Raw genomic sequence first — 18,611 nt, 5'->3', positions numbered from 1 at the left:
CGATTTGTAGGACTTTACTTTTGCTGATTTGTCAGTGTCGTCTTCATGTTTTTTTGTTTTGTCAGACTTCTAGGATTGATAACGTGCATTTTGATTATGCAGATGCTGGGTGTTGCTATTAATGTTTTGTATCTGTATGCTACATTTTAAGATAATAAAATTGCCTTTTATCAAAATAGAAGCAACAGACAGCGGGGAAAGGAGCTGTCCTGGTAGTATAAAATACGGGAATATAGAAGGACAAACGGACAGCAGTTTGTTGTTCTCTCCGGTTCAGCTGCTGGCCTATCCACGTTGTCATTACGTGGGGATGGGGACCTGCTGCCGCCCACACACGCCGACGCTCACCTGCTACCGGCCTCACATGCACGCAATAACCCTCGCCTGTAGCTGGACGCAAACACTCATGCTCACCTAGAGGCAGACGGCTCCCTGATTATAAAACGTGTACACTGATTGTCTGTCTTTGTATCCCCTTCCTCCCATTCTCTCCCTCGCCTTCACTCGGCGGCGGCAGCAGCAGCAGGGTGTGTCGATCTGAAGCTCCGCCATCGCCTTCACTTCACTCGGCAGCAAGCAACAAGGCCTCCAGGTAGTGTAGATCTTGTCTGAGATGCATATATGTAGGTTGGCTTGTTATTTGCAACTGCGGATCTGCCGTCTGCTTATTCATCATTGATCGCAGCTCTCTTGCAGATCTGCAGCTAGCTACTACGCTGAAAGCCGAACGGGCTCGGGGATAGTTCGACTCGCAGCAGTACGTGCACAACGTGATTGGAGATTTATTCATATAGATATTACTGCTCTTAATTTGTTCATATAGATATTACTTCATCAACTAGCTACCTGGGTAATTGGGGATTTGGATCTAGCAGCTAGTATATAGGCTTATACTATATATGCAAACTTCGAATTTGGTTACCTGGTGGTGCATTTTTTTCTTCTGTTTTTCTTACAAAATGTGAAAAACAAATAGGCTGCTAGCAGGGGTCGAACTTGCAACCTTACCGCCGAAGTTATAGCAGGTTAGCTACGACTATGCTAGCATATTGATTTTGCACCGAAAGAGTTCAATAATTATGTGCTGTATGTATGCTAAAAGAAATTGAATTCAAAATAATGTTTGTAATATTTCGAGCGGTATTTCTTGGTATCCATGGCAACCGCAAATTACGGTACCCCTGGGTAAAAATACTCAGTTCAGCCGCCAAAACAATTGTTCATATATACATGATAACCTTGCTATTGTGTCCAGCATAAAAAAACCTACTGACTACACATGGACCACAAAGCCACTGCTGCAAGGAATGTCCTAGCGCAAATATTAGCCGACGAAACCGCTGAGCCCAAGGCCCTGCCATTATCACTTTTGGAGGGCATCACAAAGAATTTCTCTGATGAGCTGGAGATTGGACGCGGTGGATTCGCAGTTGTTTATAAGGTATACATTCAAATATTAATCACGCTTGATTTGAAAATCCATACCGATGCTAACACATGTTGGTAATAGGGAGAACTTGACGATAAGGAGGTCGCTGTGAAGAGGCTATCCAAAGCTTATATGCATGAAACAGAATTTGACCGGGAGATTGAATGCCTGATGCGGGCAAAACACAAAAATGTAGTACGATTTCTAGGATACTGTGATGACAGACAAAGAAATATGGAAAGATATGATGAGAAACTTATCATGGCAGATGTCAACCAAAGATTGTTTTGCTTTGAGTATATACCAAAAGGGAGTCTTGATAAGTATATCAGTACGACCATATGACCTCTAACTTTTCTCCTTAGTTTCTTCATGTACTAAAAATTGCGTAATGTGCCATACAAGTATATAACATTCATTATTTAAAAGATTACACATTAAGTATCTCAAATTCTAAACCCGGTTTCTCCTCTCCCCTTGATAGATGGACATCGTGAGTGGGAAACATGCTACAAAATAATCAAAGGGATCTGTGAGGGTTTGCAATACCTTCATGACAATCGTATTATTCACCTGGATCTGAAACCCGCCAATATACTGCTCACCAATGACATGGTACCGAAAATAACTGATTTTGGCCTGTCAAGACGCTTAGATGAAAATCAAAGTCAAGTGCTTACCAAAAATATATCAGGAACAATGTAAGCTAGTGAACCCCTCTTGAAAGCTCAGTCATTTGTGCTATGTGATTTAATTGCACTCTATTTGTAGATTAATCAATCATACCTTTTATATTTTCATACAGGGGATATTTGGCACCAGAACGTTATGAAGGGAGTGGAATCACACGTAGGGGTGACTTGTATAGTCTTGGCATTATTATCATGGAAATACTAACCGGGCAAAGGGGACATCAAGCTACTGAGGATGTAAGAACAATATATTATGCCATTGTTACAAAGATAAAAGCTCCATTTCCTTCTTGGCTAAGAATAGACAACTTTACAATAGTTGTCACGCTTCTACTTCGCACATTAATTTTCATTACATTTTAGTTTGAGATGTTGCATAGTATCATTTCTGGAAGCACACATGTAAAGTTACCATTTGCCAAGGGCAAATGAACTTAGTCCTATTTAGGAATAAATAGAAACTTAAAAGGTATACAAGTACCCCAAGTCTTTGAAGGTACGTAAGAAATATAAGTATCTGAATAAACCTGGCACTACTAAAAAAAGTACAGGCAAACATGGAAAGGAAAAGGTCAAACAAATAAATATAGATACATAGGTTATCTTTTGGAAGAAGGAACTAACATTTCATTTTTACTTGTTTTGGTCGAATATTAAAACTTAGGTTGCTGCCTGAATGCATGTGGCTGGTATATACTATACATATTGGAGTTCCCTATATAGAAAAGATGTTGCTGATCGATTTCTTAGGCCATAACTCACCACTGCGATTCTTTTAGGTAGTTGAAAGTTGGAGTGATAGGTTGGAGAGATCAAAACAAGACACGCTCTACGAACAAATACGTGTATGCCACGAGATAGCTTTAAATTGCATACAGTTCAATCCAAAGGACAGGCCAGCTAGTGCACAAGACATAATTGACAGGCTTCATGAAATAGAAAGTATCCAGGTATGTTGAAAATTTGAGAGTTTATGAATTTATTCCTTTAATTCGAAGTTGCTACATATACCACTCGGATCCTTGCACTAGAGAACAACTTGAGCTGCTAGAGTATGGGCTTTGATGCTTGAGGAACATGGCCAACAGTCCTATGGTGTTATTTGCTTTAGAGCACCTCCAACAGACGCACGGTCGTGCGGCGCGCTAATATTTTTTTGCAGCACCGAAATAGCGTTTTTGCACGCTCGGGAGGTATTTTTCTTTAGCAGAAGCGCTATATATTGCACGCCGCAGAAGCGTCTAGCAGGCGCGCTAAACTACAGCGCGCGCGTCTAACAGAAACAACATTTCTCATTCAACATAGAACTAAACAAGATCAAACACACATAAAATAAATCAACAACAAATAGTTCCATTATTATTACAACTAAAACAAATCATTTACTTTCCAATACAACAAATAGTTCATGAACAATGCAATAAATAGTCAACAGTACAACAAGCATACAACATCAAACTAGTTTTGTCGCCCATTCCATGACCACCACTCCTCGATTAGATCCTTTTGAAGGTTATCATGCGTTTCGGCACATCGAATGGTATGATAGGAGGCAATAAAGCGGGCCACCCTCGCAGCCCTCCTGCACACTCGCACGGGTTGTCCCATCAACTCATACTGAGAATAGTCTAAAATGTTGCCCACGCTCATTCTCGATGATCATGTTATGCATGATCGCTCTGACGTGCATGATGTACCAAAGGATCTTTTGATCCCGAAATCTAGCTGGTCCTCTCACAACAGCAAATTGGACTTGCAAAATCCCAAAAGGCTCTCTCCACATCTTTCCTAGCCGCCGCCTAAGTATTGTGGAAACCAAGATTTTTCTTACCTTACGGTTTTGACAACGGCTTCACAAATGTATGCCACCTTGGGTAGATGCCGTCCGCAAGATAGTACCCATAGTTGTATGTATGACCATTTGCTACAAACTCCACCGGTGGAGTTTCACCATTTGCAATCCTATTCATGAGTGGTGACCATTGAAGAACATTGATGTCATTCAAAGATCCCGGCATTCCGAAAAAGCATGACAAATCCAAGTCTCCTGATAGGCCACCGCTTCAAGGATTATATGAAACCCTTTTTCTGGCCGTGGAATTGTCCATGCCATGCCTTAGGACAGTTCTTCCAACTCCACTGCATGAAATCTATGGAGCCAAGCATATCCGGGAACCCGCGAGCTTTGTTCATCTCCAAAAGCCTTGCAGTGTCTTCGGCATTGGGAGCTCTCAAATGTTCGGGACCAAACACTTGTACAATTCCGACTGCAGAGCGCTTGACACACATGATGGCTTGACTCTCACCCACGGCCATGTGGTCATCAACTAGATCCGCCAGAATACCGTAATGCCAACATACGTAAAGCGATTGTCACCTTTTGAAAGATGTTATGCCTGAGTTCTTTGGCGGCATTCCTCCTTTGCTGAAAAAACCGATCATGGCTCGCCAGTTTCTTTGCAATGTGTTTGAACAACTTGGTGCGCATCCTAAAACGGCGCCGAAAGTAGGACTTGAGGTATATTGGATTCTCCATAAAATAGTACCTCATCAATCTGTTGTGGGCATCGATCCTGTCCCTCCACAATTTCTGACGACCGGTAACCGATCCACCGTGCTTCGGCTTTTTATTGACGTGCATAGCTAGGATCATTGCGACGTCCTCCTCCTCTTGAAAATAGAATTCTTCGTCGAAAGAATCGTTGGACGAACTCATCTACAAAGTTGAATTTAAACTAATTTCGAAAGACAAACAACATGCACCAAATTCATCTACAACTGGATAAAAAGTTAGCAATATATACCTTGCAAGCGTTTTGTCAAACACCTTGTGGGCGGCGAGCTGCAAACCGCCGCCGGTCGCTATTCGTCAGCGGCAACAGCGCTCGAGGGGCGGCGGCGAGGAGAGAAGATGGAGGAAGCAGCAGCGGCGGCGTGCTGGGGATAGATGAGGGAAGCGCCGGCGGGTCGCCGGAGCATATGGGGAAGCTGCGGGCAGAGGCGCCGGCGCCTGGTGGTTCAGTTGTGGCGGTTGGTGAGATTCCAACGCGCGCGAGCGGACGCAGCAAATAAGCAGCGCGCGATTCAGTTTTCCCAGCGCGCGCAACCACCTTTACCGTGCGTGATTTTTGCATGGCTGCTGGAGCGCTAGTTTTGATCCCCGCGCACTTATAGTGTTTTTTTTTCAGCGTGTGGTTTAATTGACGCGTCTGTTGAAGACGCTGTTAGTCACACATCCCTGTTTCAAGAATAAAACCTTTTTTTTGCAATAATAACTAGCCTCTGGTAACTGGTAGCGTGTGTCTTATTGCCGGTGGCAGGTGGCAGTGTGAACTTGCACGCCTCTAGTAACTATTTGTGGATATAAAATAAATACACTGTATTTCATTCATACAGTCCATCCATACATCCAACATGTTGGAATAAAACCACGTACGGTAGGGCGTCGTGTGTGCGGCCTGGGCGAGAGTGGCGAGGCGTGCATGTGTAGGCTAGTTAGTTGGCTAGTGGGCTGCCCTATTAGTGCGTGCATGCATCAGCTGGATATGGACATGCATGTAGGGGTTGGTTAGTGGGTACTGGCTACGTGCGTACGTGGTGGCCGGTCCTGTGTGCTGGGCTATATAAGCTGGTGTATTGCATCTTGTTCATGGAGCCAAGTGAATAGAAAGGATGAAAATTCTTCTCCTTGCGTTCTTGTGATTGTCTGTCGATCCTTGGTTCCAACACACCAAGTCATCAACGATGGCCACTGGTAGGCCACGTGCGCCCATCCAGGAGAGTAGATGGATGGGCTAGACACACCGTAGTGCCACAATAGCCCTGCCGCTCGCTCATCCCTTCGCTCGACCTGGCGTCAGCTGGATCTGGACCAAGGAGTGTGGAGCGGCGGAGCACGAGGCGGCCAGAGAAGGGGGAGGAGAGCGGCGTCCTGTGACGAGCGGAAGAGGGAGGGCGGCGTCGGCGTCTGGTGTGGTGGGCGAGCGGGAGGCAAGGGCGGCGGCGGCTGGAGAAGCTAGGGGTGGCGTACGGCGACCTACTGTTGAGGAAGGGGAGGCGGGGCGGCGTCCGGGGTCCGGGCTCGATGTGCACGACAGGCGGATGAGTGGCCGGGGCAGATTCCAGTGGCATTTTCTATGTAGTTTACAGATGAAATAGGGGTATGTAGGAAAATGTTTCGTTTCGCTTACAAGTAAAGACACCCTAGCTAGGGTTCAGAAACTTTCACGGTTCCTGATGAATTTTTTTGTCCACAAACATACATGTACTAAAAGTGAACCCCGACACGCACAAACATATATACACTCCAGGTGCAAAAATGCCCAACGCCAATCATAAGCCGACATCTGGCACTGCAGATTTTGCTGAAAGCACCCTGTTGTTTCCAAAATTTATGTACAAGCTTTGAGGGCCCAGCTGTCAGTGCAGACAACCGAGAGAAAATTGTAGAAAAGACGTGGATGGTGCCCAGAATGACTCCTCGATGTACACTAGCAAAACGCGAGAGGGAAATTGGACCGCTGGATCACGAACGCGAGAGGGAAATTGGACCGCTGGATCACGAGCAGTCCGTTAACGGCGCGCGACCCATGTGTTGACAGAAATCAGCCGGCTGGTTTCAATGCTTTTCCAGTTTCGGGAGAGGTGTTTTGGACCTCGGGCTCTTGTGCAACTGCATGAACAGTAATTGAAAAAGAGTTAAAAATATCTGAATTGTATCGACGGTGAAAATGTCTTCTAAGTGGATACAAAATTTCATGAAGAAATACCTCGTGTGGAGGTTTAGATAAAAGTTTTGTTCTCAAAAATTGTTTCTTAGACCACCACCGATTCTTATTTTTCCTTACTACTCCCTCCGTTCCAAATTACTTGTCTCAAAAATGGATAAAAATAGATGCATCTATAACTAAATTATGTCTAGATACATCCATTTCTGTGACAAGTAATTCCGAAGGGAGGGAGTAATTGTTTTGAATTCACTGTTGTGCTCGAGCTCCGAATTAAATTCCCGTTTCCAGGCGCATGAATGACTGCTAAAGCTAATTTTTGTAGGGCTTGTTTGACGAAATATTTTACTTTTCTCCCGAGTCGGCTCAACTGCCAGGCTCGGCTTATGGTCTCGTCGAGACGAAGCAACCGCTATCCACGAAGCTTGGCCCGCTTGCAGCGCCAATGGTGGCGACGAAGATGTCATCGGCGTACGACATGGTGGAGCCGATATCGTATGTGTGTGTGAGCGTCGTAAAGGCAAGGGACCTGCCCACCATGGACATCACCGGTACGCTGCTGGACCCCTACGTGGAGGTGAAGCTAGGCGACTTCAACGGTGTGACGCGGCACCTGGAGAAGATTGCCAACCCAGTGTGGCGACAGATGTTCGCGTTCCCCACCACCCACCTACAGTGCAACCAGCTGCAGGTTATCGTCAAGCACAAGGGCATGCTCCATGATGACTTGGTTGGCCACGTCGTCTTCAACATGTCCGACATCCCTAGCCGCCTCCCGCCTGATAACCGGTTGGCCCCAGAGTGGTACCACCTTTCTGATGCACACGGCGAGAGGTTCCGCCACGGCCATAGCCTTGGTGAGATCATGCTTGCCGTTTGGCTTGGCACGCACGCCGATGAGGCCTTCCCGGAGGCGTGGCACTCGGATGTGCACACCCTCTCCCGGAAGGGGCTCACCAACACGCGCACTAAGGTGTACTACTGCCCCAAGCTCATCTACCTCAAAGTCGCCGTCATAGCGGCACAGGACCTCATCGGCACTACTGAGAAGGACAGACCGCCGGCGCAAGCCATTGCCGAGATCCAGATGGGAAGACAAATCAGGCGGACACGGCTGGGGCTCCCGCAGGGGTCGGCGAACCCGACGTGGAACGAGGAGTTCTTGTTCGTGGCCAGCGAGCCGTCCGAGGACCCGCTGGTAGTTACCGTGGAGGAGAAGGTCGATGGCGGGAGGGACGAGCCCATTGGCCGCGTTATCATCCCCGTGCCACACAAGGACGTGGCCAAGTCTTTGCCGTCCAAGTGGTTCAGCTTGTCGCACGTGATGTTGGGGGACGAGGCGGCAGTGGACGTAACGGCGTCCACAACGTTGGCCTGCAGCAAGATCCAGCTCAGGGTGTGCCTGGAGACGGCGTACCACGTGACGTACGAACCGGCGCAGTACATCAGCGACCTCCAGCCGGCGGCAGCGTTCTGACACTATTCATTAGCAATTTCGTCATGTCCCAAACGAACTACTACTATATATATATTTTTTTTTTTGCGGGGAACTACTACTATATTTGAAGTTGGAAATTTGCAAGGAAGTAGGATTAGTCAACGTTATTTTGGTTTTTGGTCTTCACTGTTCAAAGTTAACCTCCGTAAACCCCGGCCCCGTAGATACATGTAGCAAAGCTCGTTTGTTAATCAATACTATAAATATATATTTAACACGTATATACTTCTTCTTCATCCTGGGTACGGTGAAGAAACTCCGCAAGAGCGCCATTGGCATCCTGAAGGTGCAAGTCCTGGGCGCACGTGGCCTGGCCTCGGGCGTGGAGAACCCGTACGTCGTCGCCAAGCACGGCAAGAAGTGGGTGCGCACACGCACGCTCCTCAACACCACCGCGCCGCAGTGGAACGAGCACCACACCTGGGATGTATTCGACGTCAGCACCGTCATCACCATCGCCGTCTTCAACGATTCCCACGGCGTTGCCAATGACCAGAGGATCGGCAAGGTGCGCGTTCGCCTCGCCACCCTCGAGACGGACCGCATGTACACCCAGTACTACCCGCTCATGGCGCTTACCCCGTCCGGGCTGAAGAAGACGGGGCAGCTCCAACTTGCAGTCTGCTTCACCTGTAAGTCGTGGGCCAAAATGCTTGCCATGTACGGCAAACCACTGCTGCCAAAGATGCACCACACCAACCCCATCTCCGAGCTGCAGCTGGACTACCTCCGTTTCCAGGCGATGCAGATGGTGGTGACGCGGCTGGGCAGGTCGGAGCCGCCGCTGCGGAGGGAGGTTGTGGAGTACATGCTCGACGTCGATTCCCGCATGTTCAGCCTGCGACAGAGCAAGGCCAACTTCTACCGCATCACCTCGCTCTTCTCAGGCGTCGTCGCCGTCGGCAAGTGGTTCGATGGCATCTGCAAGTGGAAGAACCCACTGACGACGATTCTGGTGCACGTGGTATACCTCAACCTGGTGTGCTACCCGAAGCTGATCCTGCCGATGGTATTCCTGTGCTTGAGCATGACTATGGCATGGAACTACCGGCGGCGGCCGCGGAAGCTGCCGCACATGGACGCGGTGCTGTCCCGCGCGGACCTCGCACACCCGGACGAGCTGGACGAGGAGTTTGACACGTTCCCGACGTCCAAGCCGAGCAACATCGTGCAGATGCGGTATGACCGGCTGCGCAGTGTCGCCGGCGGGGTGCAGACGGTGCTGGGCGACCTGGCTGCACAAGGGGAGCGCGCGCAGTCGCTGCTCCGCTGGCGCGACCCCAGGGTGACGCTCGTCTTCATGACGCTCTTGGTGATGGTGGCAGTCGTACTCTACTTGACCGGGATGCCGTACCGGGTGGTGGCTATGGTGACGGGGCTCTACTTCCTCCGGCCCCCGTGGTTCCGGGACAGCACCAATCTGTTTTTCAACTTCTACAGCCGTCTGCCCTCCAAGGACGACATGATGATATAAAGGTCATTGCGTGTACATTTGTCTCTATGTAATACTATCTTATCTTATATTTTAGATTTACTAACTGGAGGCACCAATAAAGACTCCAAATCATTAGAATTAATTAAGCTGTTAGATCTCGGATTCATGGCTAGGATTAATAAGCAAACAAAAGACTATGCCAGGACGTGACATACGTTACAATAAAACGTACGTGCAAAAAGTATATGCAAAGGCAAAACAAGGAGATTCTAAAAAAAGGCAAAAAAGAAGATGGTTGAGACTAGGACTCCTAATGATATACATTTGACGTGACATACATGCTAATAAATCATACCTGCAAATCTATATGCAAAGGAAAAAAAAGAGACCGTCGAGACTTGGACTCTTGAGTCCTAATAATACTAGAAGAATGCCCGTGCGTTGCAACGGGGCCAAATTAACTTTAAGAGTTAAAAAATATTAATCATGTTAATATTCTCATACATATCAAGTAACATTGACGACTTTTTTACCATCAAATCCTCACACACACACTCTCTCCCTCCCTCTTCCTCACTCTCTCTCCCCTCTCCCCCTCCCTCTCTCTCTCTAACACACACACATATCCATCTTATTGGGTACGGGACCATCCATCTATTTCACACACACACGCTAGTGCATGACAATATGGATTATGTGTATTATATTTGCCACCACAACTGAGGGAATTAATTTCATGTAAATCGGCCAGCCACAGCTCCATGACAAACAATCTCTACTCCTAATGGAGCAGTTGATAGTCTCCGCGGTTAATTTTCGTCCCACCTCCCCTGTTTTTTTTCGTCCTCCCTCCCACCTCCCAATTTCGTCGGTTTTTTATTCGCCCCCCTCCCACTGGCCGGACAAACCCAACGTTTATTTGGTAACACAATGAATTCACATGTGGTGATTGATTTCTTCTTCGGTAACCCAACTAACGGATGGTAATCAATCTTCAAATACCAAAACCAAACGTACAAGGCAACAATCAATTCACGTATCACAATCAGATTCTTCTTTAGTACCCAGCTTAACTCACGGATGGTAATCAATCTCTCAGAGTATAATATCAGAGTAGCCTGGTACGGTTTATTTTCGTCCGGTTTTTCTTCGTCCCACCTCCCACCACCCCCTCCCATTGGTTTTCTAATCCATTGGTTTGTTTTTCTCACCACTCTTTTCTTTCAAAAAATTAGCACTTTCCTAATGTACAAAAAATCACGGATCTAACTTTCCTAATTTATCCAAATCAATCGATCTCTCTCATTAATGCAATTTGTTTTGGTAAACAAATAATAGATTTTTAGGAAACAAATAATGGATTTTAAGGAAATTAACAAGTAAAACATGACAAAAAAATCTTATCTCTACTCCTAATGGAGTAGTTTGTAGGATTGCGTCCATGGTTGTTTTTTTCGTCCATTTTTTCTGACCGGTTATTTTTTGTCTCCCCTCCCACCTACCTTTTCGCTTCACCGCCCACATAAACCCATCAGATTAGTTACCATATAAAAAAATTAATCACAATCAATCAAGCATTGGTGGGATATTACCTTACATTGATGTGATTTTCATTTCTTATCATGAATCATACATGTCAAAAAAAGGTACGGCGTAAGAGGATCGTGGGCACATGCCCTACAAATCCGAAAATGTCTATAAAAAATAAATCAGAATCAATCAAGCATTGCTGGTATATTTTACTTGCTTTGATGGGAATTTTTATACACAGTACCATTAACGCGATCCTCCCATCGCTGCCGTCCTCACGAGCCTGGACGGCCGATCCTCTCAACGCTTGCCCTCATGTGTCCTCCCGCCGCCATCCTCTTCTTCTCTCCGATCTCCTTGACCAGGAGGACTCCTCTGTGCCCCAGGCCCTGGCCGACGCCGGCGACTCCTCGGTACTCCGCCCGCGCCGTCACATCCAACGCCAGAAAAAAACAGAGCACTGTGGAGTGCTCTGCTGCGGCGAGGGGGTATATATAGGCAACTCATTTGTCCCTGTTCGTGGCTGGAACCGGGACTAAAGCTCCCCCTTCTGTCCCGGTTCTTGGCACGAACCGGGACCAATGTATGTGGGCCAAGAGCGAGGACCATTGGTCCCGGTTCGTGCCAAGAACCGGGACAAATGGGTCTAGACGAACCGGGACCAGTGCCCACGAGGCCTCGGCCGGCCCCCTGGGCTCATGAACCGGGACGAATGCCCCCCATGGGTCCTGGTTTGTGCAGAACCGGGACTAATGGGCTGGCCAGGCCCGAACCAAAGCCCTGTTTTCTACTAGTGTGAGTGTTCTTGGTGAGAACATAGTTGATATACATCCATTGATAATGGAAAAGATATGTGGGACGCACTCGAGGCCAAGTTTGGGGGCTCAGATGTCGGCACTGAGATGTACATCATGGAGCAATTCTATGACTACAGGATGACTGATGAGCGCTCCGTGGTTGAGCAAGCTCACGAGATATAGTCATTTGCTAGAGAACTTGAGCACTTCAATTGTATGTTACCGTACAAGTTTGTTGCCAGAGGCATCATCACTAAGATTCCTTCCTCGTGGAGGAACGTCGCTACCTCTCTGAAACACAAGAGACAACATTTTTCCGTTCCGGATCTCATTGGTGCTCTTGATGTGGAAGAAAAGGCGAGAGCAAAGGATACATGTGGTCGAGGTATTGAGGGAGGATCTAGTGCCAATCTGGTACAGAAGAAAAACTTCCAACCACACAAGTTCAAGAACAAGGGCAAGTTTGATGGTAAAGCAAAATTTGATGGGAAGAACAAGGTTGTACAGCACACCAACTTCAAAAAGAAGAATGACAAGAAGAAATGTGTTTGTCATGTGTGCGGAGATCCTGACCATTGGGCTCCTAGTTGCCCCAATCGTTATGACAAGCGTCATCTTGGGGAAGGCGGCTAGACCGCTAATGTTGTTGTTGGTGACATTGACATGAAGGATGTTGGGTATGCTATATTTCCCACTATTCTTTCAGTATGTCATTCAACTGATTGGTTGATTGACACGGGTGCTAATGTGAATGTATGCGGTGATATTTCCATGTTTTCGTCTTATCAGACCGCAGGGACTTCCACCGTGCTGATGGGCAACGGTTCGAGTGGTTCTGTCCGTGGTGTTGGCACGATCGATCTGAAGTTTACTTCGGGAAAGATCATGCGGCTAAAGAACTTGCATTATGTCCCCTCCGTCAATAAAAATCTTGTTAGCGGATCTCTTATGTGTAGAGATGGCTACAAGCTTGCCTTTGAGTCAAAAAAAATCATATATTTGAAAATGTTAAACATGTAAATAAAAAATGTTTATGATGTATATGAAAAATGTTGAATGTGTACTAAAAAAAGTTGACATGTGTCGAAAAAACTTGATTATAGTCGACAAGAAACCCAAAAAAATTGAAGACAAAGAAAGCCAATGCAAAAGAATGAGAGTAGAGAAAAGCGAGAAAGAAACAAAGAAACCAAGAAATAAAAAAAGGAAAAAAAAAGCAAAAATCTAGTGAAAACCAAGAAAAAAAGAAGTAAGGAAGAAAAAAAACAGTGAAAACCATAAAGAAAATGAAAAAAGATGAAAAAATGAAGAAAAACAAAAATACAACAAAGAAACTAAAACCAAAAGAAAACATAAAGTAATAATAAAAAACTGCGCCAAACCTGTACGTGCACCGCGCGAGACTACAACCACCGGTAGTTGAACATAGAGCAATAACAAAAACAAAAAGAAGGCCGGCCCAACTTTAAGGGAGAAAGTTTTAGACGAGATGGAAGGATCACTCGCGTGAAGCGAGATGTAGTGGTAGTGGCACGAGAGTGAGGGATGGTGATTCCTATTCAGCGCTTTAAGCGCCCAATGGGTATTCTTGCAAACGGACCGGCCCATATATATAAAGGGCCGATGCATATAACACTTAATGGAGGGATCTGTTCCTGGATTAGGGAAGCTTCGAGAAGCTTTCCCAGCGGGTTTGGGAAACTTTTGGTATCTTCTGGTCGGTTTTCTTTTATTCAGGTTTTTCTGCCGGTCTTATGTGGTTTTATCTTTTTTACCTTTATCTTTTTTCATTTGATTTTGTTTTCCTTTTCTTTTTCTTGTTCCTTTTTCTTTTTTTGTTTTCCTTTTTTTATTTTTGTTCTTTTCATTTTATTTTTCCTATTTTGTAAAATTGATGGACTTTTTTAAGTTTGATGAACTTTTTTTCAAAATCGATGAACTTTCTTTCATTTTTCTTTGAACTTTTATTGAAAATCGATGATTTTTTTTCAAATTTGATGAATTTTCTTTAAAAATCATGAACTTTAGAAGAAAATTTTCCAAAATTGGTGAAATTTATTTTGATATTTGATAACTTTTTTCAAATTGATGAATTTTTTTAAAATCAGTGAACTGTTTTTCAAAATCAATGATTTTTTTAACTTTTTTGAATTCAATGATTTTCTTTTCAAATTTCTGTAATTTTTAAAATTTCATGATGTTTTTTGAATTCACAATTTTTTTGTGTTTTTATTGTTTTAAAAGTCAACAATTGGCCTGTCAACTACAACCAATCCGCAGCAAACCAAGTGACCAGTCAACACGGAAGGTACGTGTGAGCCAGCAAACACTCGCGTTTTGGGCAGGGCACAATAGCGTGCCTGCGTGAGCTCCCGTCAGACCAACACCAACGTCTCCTGAAGCGGCCCTCCAAATGGCCCAGCCCAGTGCAGCACGAGCGCTTGTTGCTCCTGTTGTTCCGTTGCTAGCGCGTTTTTTGTTTTTTCACTCAAAACGCCAGTGCACGTTCTGTTATACAGGTTTAAATTTTGTAATTTTAAAAAAGTATCACCATTCAGAAAAAGGTTTGTGACATTAACAACTGTCCACTTCTATGAAAATACTTCATACTTCCTTCTTCCATCTATACAGGGCCTAATGCGTTTTTCAAGGCCGCCTTTGACTATTGATAAGATTAATAATACATGAGATGTATATTGTGAAAATTATATCATTGGAAGCTCTTTTCACGTACGAATTTGACGGTATGTTTTGTGTAACTTGCATGTCATATATTATTGCTCTAACACTTGGCCAAAATTAGTCTCAAAAAACGCATTAGACCCTATATAGATTCCACGAGAGAGTACAATTTTGAAGTTTTCATGCAATTTAAAATAAATTCACAAAATATTAAAAACATTAGTACAATTAAACACAATGTTCCTGAAATTTAAAGGAGATTTGCACATTTAAATAAATGATCATAACATATAAATAATATTTAGAAAATTTGCAACCCATCAGATTGTTTGTGAATAAATGTAAAAATGTTCAGTGTGTATTTAAAATATGTTTAATGTATACATGGAAAAGTTAACATGTGTTCAAATTTTTTTGAACATGTATTTAAAAATGTTCGTTCGTTGAAAATGTTTGTGAACAGAAAATTTAGTATGCATAATTTAAAAAATATTCATGACATATATAGTGGGTGTCACATCGACGAGGCTAATCAACGGGCTATGAAGATTCCCATCAATGGATGCCAATGCAAAAAGTAAGGATTGCCATGCAACGGATGCACTAAAAGCTATAAGTGTATAAAAGTTCAAAATGAAAACTTAGTGGGTGTTGATCCAACTTGCTTGCTCTAAGTCTTCGATCATTTGAGGAAGTCATCATCGAAATATACAAGTCAAGTTCTATAATAAAAAATTATCACTAATTATACGAAAGTAACTATATAGGAGACTCTCTATATGAAAAACATGGTGTTACTTTGAGCACAAGTGTGAAATAGATAATAACATTGCCCCTTGCTCAGATAACCAGCTCGGGACCCCTACCCGAGAACCGCCGGTTTTAGCACCGACGTTGGTGGCCCATGCAGGTCCCACTGTGTAGTCACAAGAGCTCGATGTAAAATCTTCGGATCGATGATAGTATCGGTTGCGGGGATATCTTCGTCCCCGGACAACTTTTCGCCTTCGGTAGCATCATGCCACATGCCGACTCGACTGGCTATCTCGGCCATGTAGAGAACTCCACCCCCAGGCCAGACCATCTTGTTTGGCAATCTAGAGTACGCCGCGGATTCACGCGACGAGCATGCCTTCTCAGGATAGGTGTCAGACTATTGGGAAACATAACTAAAAAATCGTCCTACGATCAATCAGAAACAATATGAAAATGCATTAATAGTTTAGAGCTGGTCGTTACCGACTCTGATTTGCAGCACAAGAAGACCAGTCGTTTTCTCCTTTTCTTGACATTGTTATTTTTTTTATGCGGTGCACTCGGCCATGAATCGTTAAGTGATGTCTAAATGTGATGATTGTGTGCATTTGAAAAGAACTCGAGATTGGAACGACAAGGGTCCAAACGCAAACATGCTCCTTCTCCCTGCAAAATAAACGATTTTGCCAGATTATATGGTATCGTTTCTAGATAGTCCGTCGAAAAAAGAAGCACCGCGTGTCCATCCACGTGCCACCCCACCGCCGTGGTAGGTACGGACGTGTCGATCTCGTGTGCCCAGGTTAGGTGTGACGCATACAAACGGCCATGCATGCCGATGGGCCAGTCAGACAGACATCACTAGCTACCATCCCAAAGGTTCTTGTATAAATGGCGACACTCGGCGCCATGTTTTATGAGGCACCAAGATCCTGAAGCCACACATGTCCGCTAAGGTACTGAGAGCCCCGAGGGTGGCGGCCATCCTCCTGGCCGTGGTCCTGGCGGCGGTGCTCGCCACGGCCGTGAACGGCGCCCAGAGGTGCGGCGACCAGGCCCGCGGCGCAAAGTGCCCCAACTGCCTCTGCTGCGGTAAATACGGCTTCTGCGGCAGTGGCGACGCCTACTGCGGCGCCGGCAGCTGCCAGAGCCAGTGCCGCGGCTGCCGGGACGACGTCGTGGGGCAGGCGTTGCCGGCCGAACCGGGTTCTACAAGAGCTACTGCGGCGTCCTCGGCGTCGGCCAGGGGATTAAACTTGACTGCTACAACCGGAGGCCCTTGAACGGCTGGGCTCGCGTCGCAGTGAAGACGCCCGGTGACTACATAGAGCGTGAGCCCTGGACGAATAATCTCGACAAGTACTAGTATGTGAAAAAATATATAAAAAATGGACGTATGATTTCCCATTTGTCTTGTCTTATCGTGCATCAGCATCTTTTTGTCTTCAATAAGAAATGGGACAGAGAACTTGCCGGTGGTAATATTAGAGCTCTGCAATTCAGTCTTTAATATACATTTGCATGATGATGAGTATGCAGTCGTCTGTGATAGTATGGCGCCTGTGACGTGCGTATATCTACGTTAATCAGTGTGTTAGTTTTCTAAAAGAATCTGTGTGCTAGTGGCCGTATGCATCGTTCCGATGCAGAGGGCGGGGAGCCTCCTTTTCGAAAAAGAAAAAAAAATCAGTGTGCTAGAAGAAAAATGTTGCGCAGTCAAGGAATCTAGTTCCAAGACAAAAAAAAAGGCACCGCGCGGGTCGGTCGACCTGGTGCATTATGTAGCGTAGCCCGACCGCCATAGTACGCACGTACGTGTCCATCTCGTGTGCGCAGGTGTGACGCGCGCACAAACGGCCGATGGATCAGTCAAGACTCAGACATGATATGGCTAGCTACTATCCCACAAGAAAAACCAAGAGAAAAATGCTTGCATTGCATGGGCACATGGCTAGCTGATCAGCCCCTCCACTTGCAAGCTAGAGCTAAGCCAAAGATACCCACGGCCAGGCCAGGGGACATTTGCTTCAACGATCCATGACCCATGCATGCCCATCAGTTCCACTTTCAGTGGCCACCACCAGGCAGCCTGTCATTCGTTTCTCAACAAGTAGACTAGTACATGGACGACGTGCGTGGATCGGATCATATATATGAAAAGTCAAGTGTCTGCACCACTACATGCAACGTTAATTTGACACAGTGACTATCCAAACAGTGCATGGCACGCACGCACACATGCATGCATGCCCAAGTTAACTCTCTGCTCCAGCGATCGATCAGCTGATACATGCATGTCCAGGTTAACCGTCTGCGCGAGGCTGTGCTGTGTCGGTATGGACGCTGTTAGATGGAAATGTTTCTACTCTCCGTAAAGAGCCGTGTGGTCTATATTTATCTTAGGCAAAACGGCCTTGCCATGGCTTACAAGGAGATGGACCGATCGATCCTTTAGATACATCCGTTACAATGGATAGCTACGAGGGAGAGATATATTCAGTTGAGATGACAACAGACTACTGCTATTGTATGTCTAACACCTCCTCTTAATCTCAACATTCTAAATTAAGTTTTTCCTTGAATTCCGCAAATGGCTTGACTGGCAGAGCTTTAGTGGAACCATCGGCTACTTAATCTTTGGAAGGAATGAACCGTATGTCTAACTTCTTTTCTGCAACCCTTTCTCGTACAACATGAAAGTCAATTTGAATGTGTTTGGTTCTGCCATGAAAGACTGGGCTATCAGAAAGATAGGTTGCTCCCAAATTATCATACCAAAGACATGAGATACTTTCTTGCCTAATTTCTAACTCCTTAAGCAGTGATTCCAACCAAATGATTTCAGCAGTGATATTTGCTAAAGACTTGTACTCGGCTTCTGTACTTGACCTTGATATTGCAGCGTGCTTTCTGGCACTCTATGAAATGAGATTAGAACCAAAGAACACTGCAAAACCTCCAGTTGACTTTTTGTCATCACTACATTCTGTCTAGTAAGTATCAGAAAAGACACTAACGAGAGTAGAGTTCGAACATCTGAACCGAAGACTCAAACTCATAGTAGG

At 45.4% G+C, this 18,611-nt stretch overlaps 2 protein-coding genes across 2 annotated transcripts; both read left to right on the top strand.

Moving 5' to 3' along the window:
• The first annotated feature begins 489 nt into the window (after positions 1–489).
• LOC109786614 (multiple C2 domain and transmembrane region protein 5) lies at positions 490–10,152 on the top strand. The gene is given in 7 exon segments (XM_045233512.2): positions 490–592; positions 686–1,441; positions 1,511–2,130; positions 2,235–2,358; positions 2,901–3,071; positions 7,174–8,315; positions 8,596–10,152. Coding segments are annotated over 6 exon segments (3,444 nt in total). The 5' UTR covers positions 490–592; positions 686–1,279; the 3' UTR covers positions 9,821–10,152.
• A 6,338-nt stretch (positions 10,153–16,490) lies between these two features.
• On the top strand, positions 16,491–16,829 carry LOC109786612 (antimicrobial peptide 1b). Its single transcript, XM_020345190.4, has one exon. The coding sequence runs from the start codon at positions 16,491–16,493 to the stop codon at positions 16,827–16,829; it is 339 nt and encodes a 112-aa protein (XP_020200779.2).
• The last annotated feature ends 1,782 nt before the right edge of the window (positions 16,830–18,611 follow it).

This window comes from Aegilops tauschii, chromosome 2, assembly GCF_002575655.3.
Source record: "Aegilops tauschii subsp. strangulata cultivar AL8/78 chromosome 2, Aet v6.0, whole genome shotgun sequence".
Taxonomy (NCBI): domain Eukaryota; kingdom Viridiplantae; phylum Streptophyta; class Magnoliopsida; order Poales; family Poaceae; genus Aegilops; species Aegilops tauschii.
Note: the sequence above shows the minus strand (reverse complement) of the source record. Positions and strands in the feature narration are given on the sequence as shown.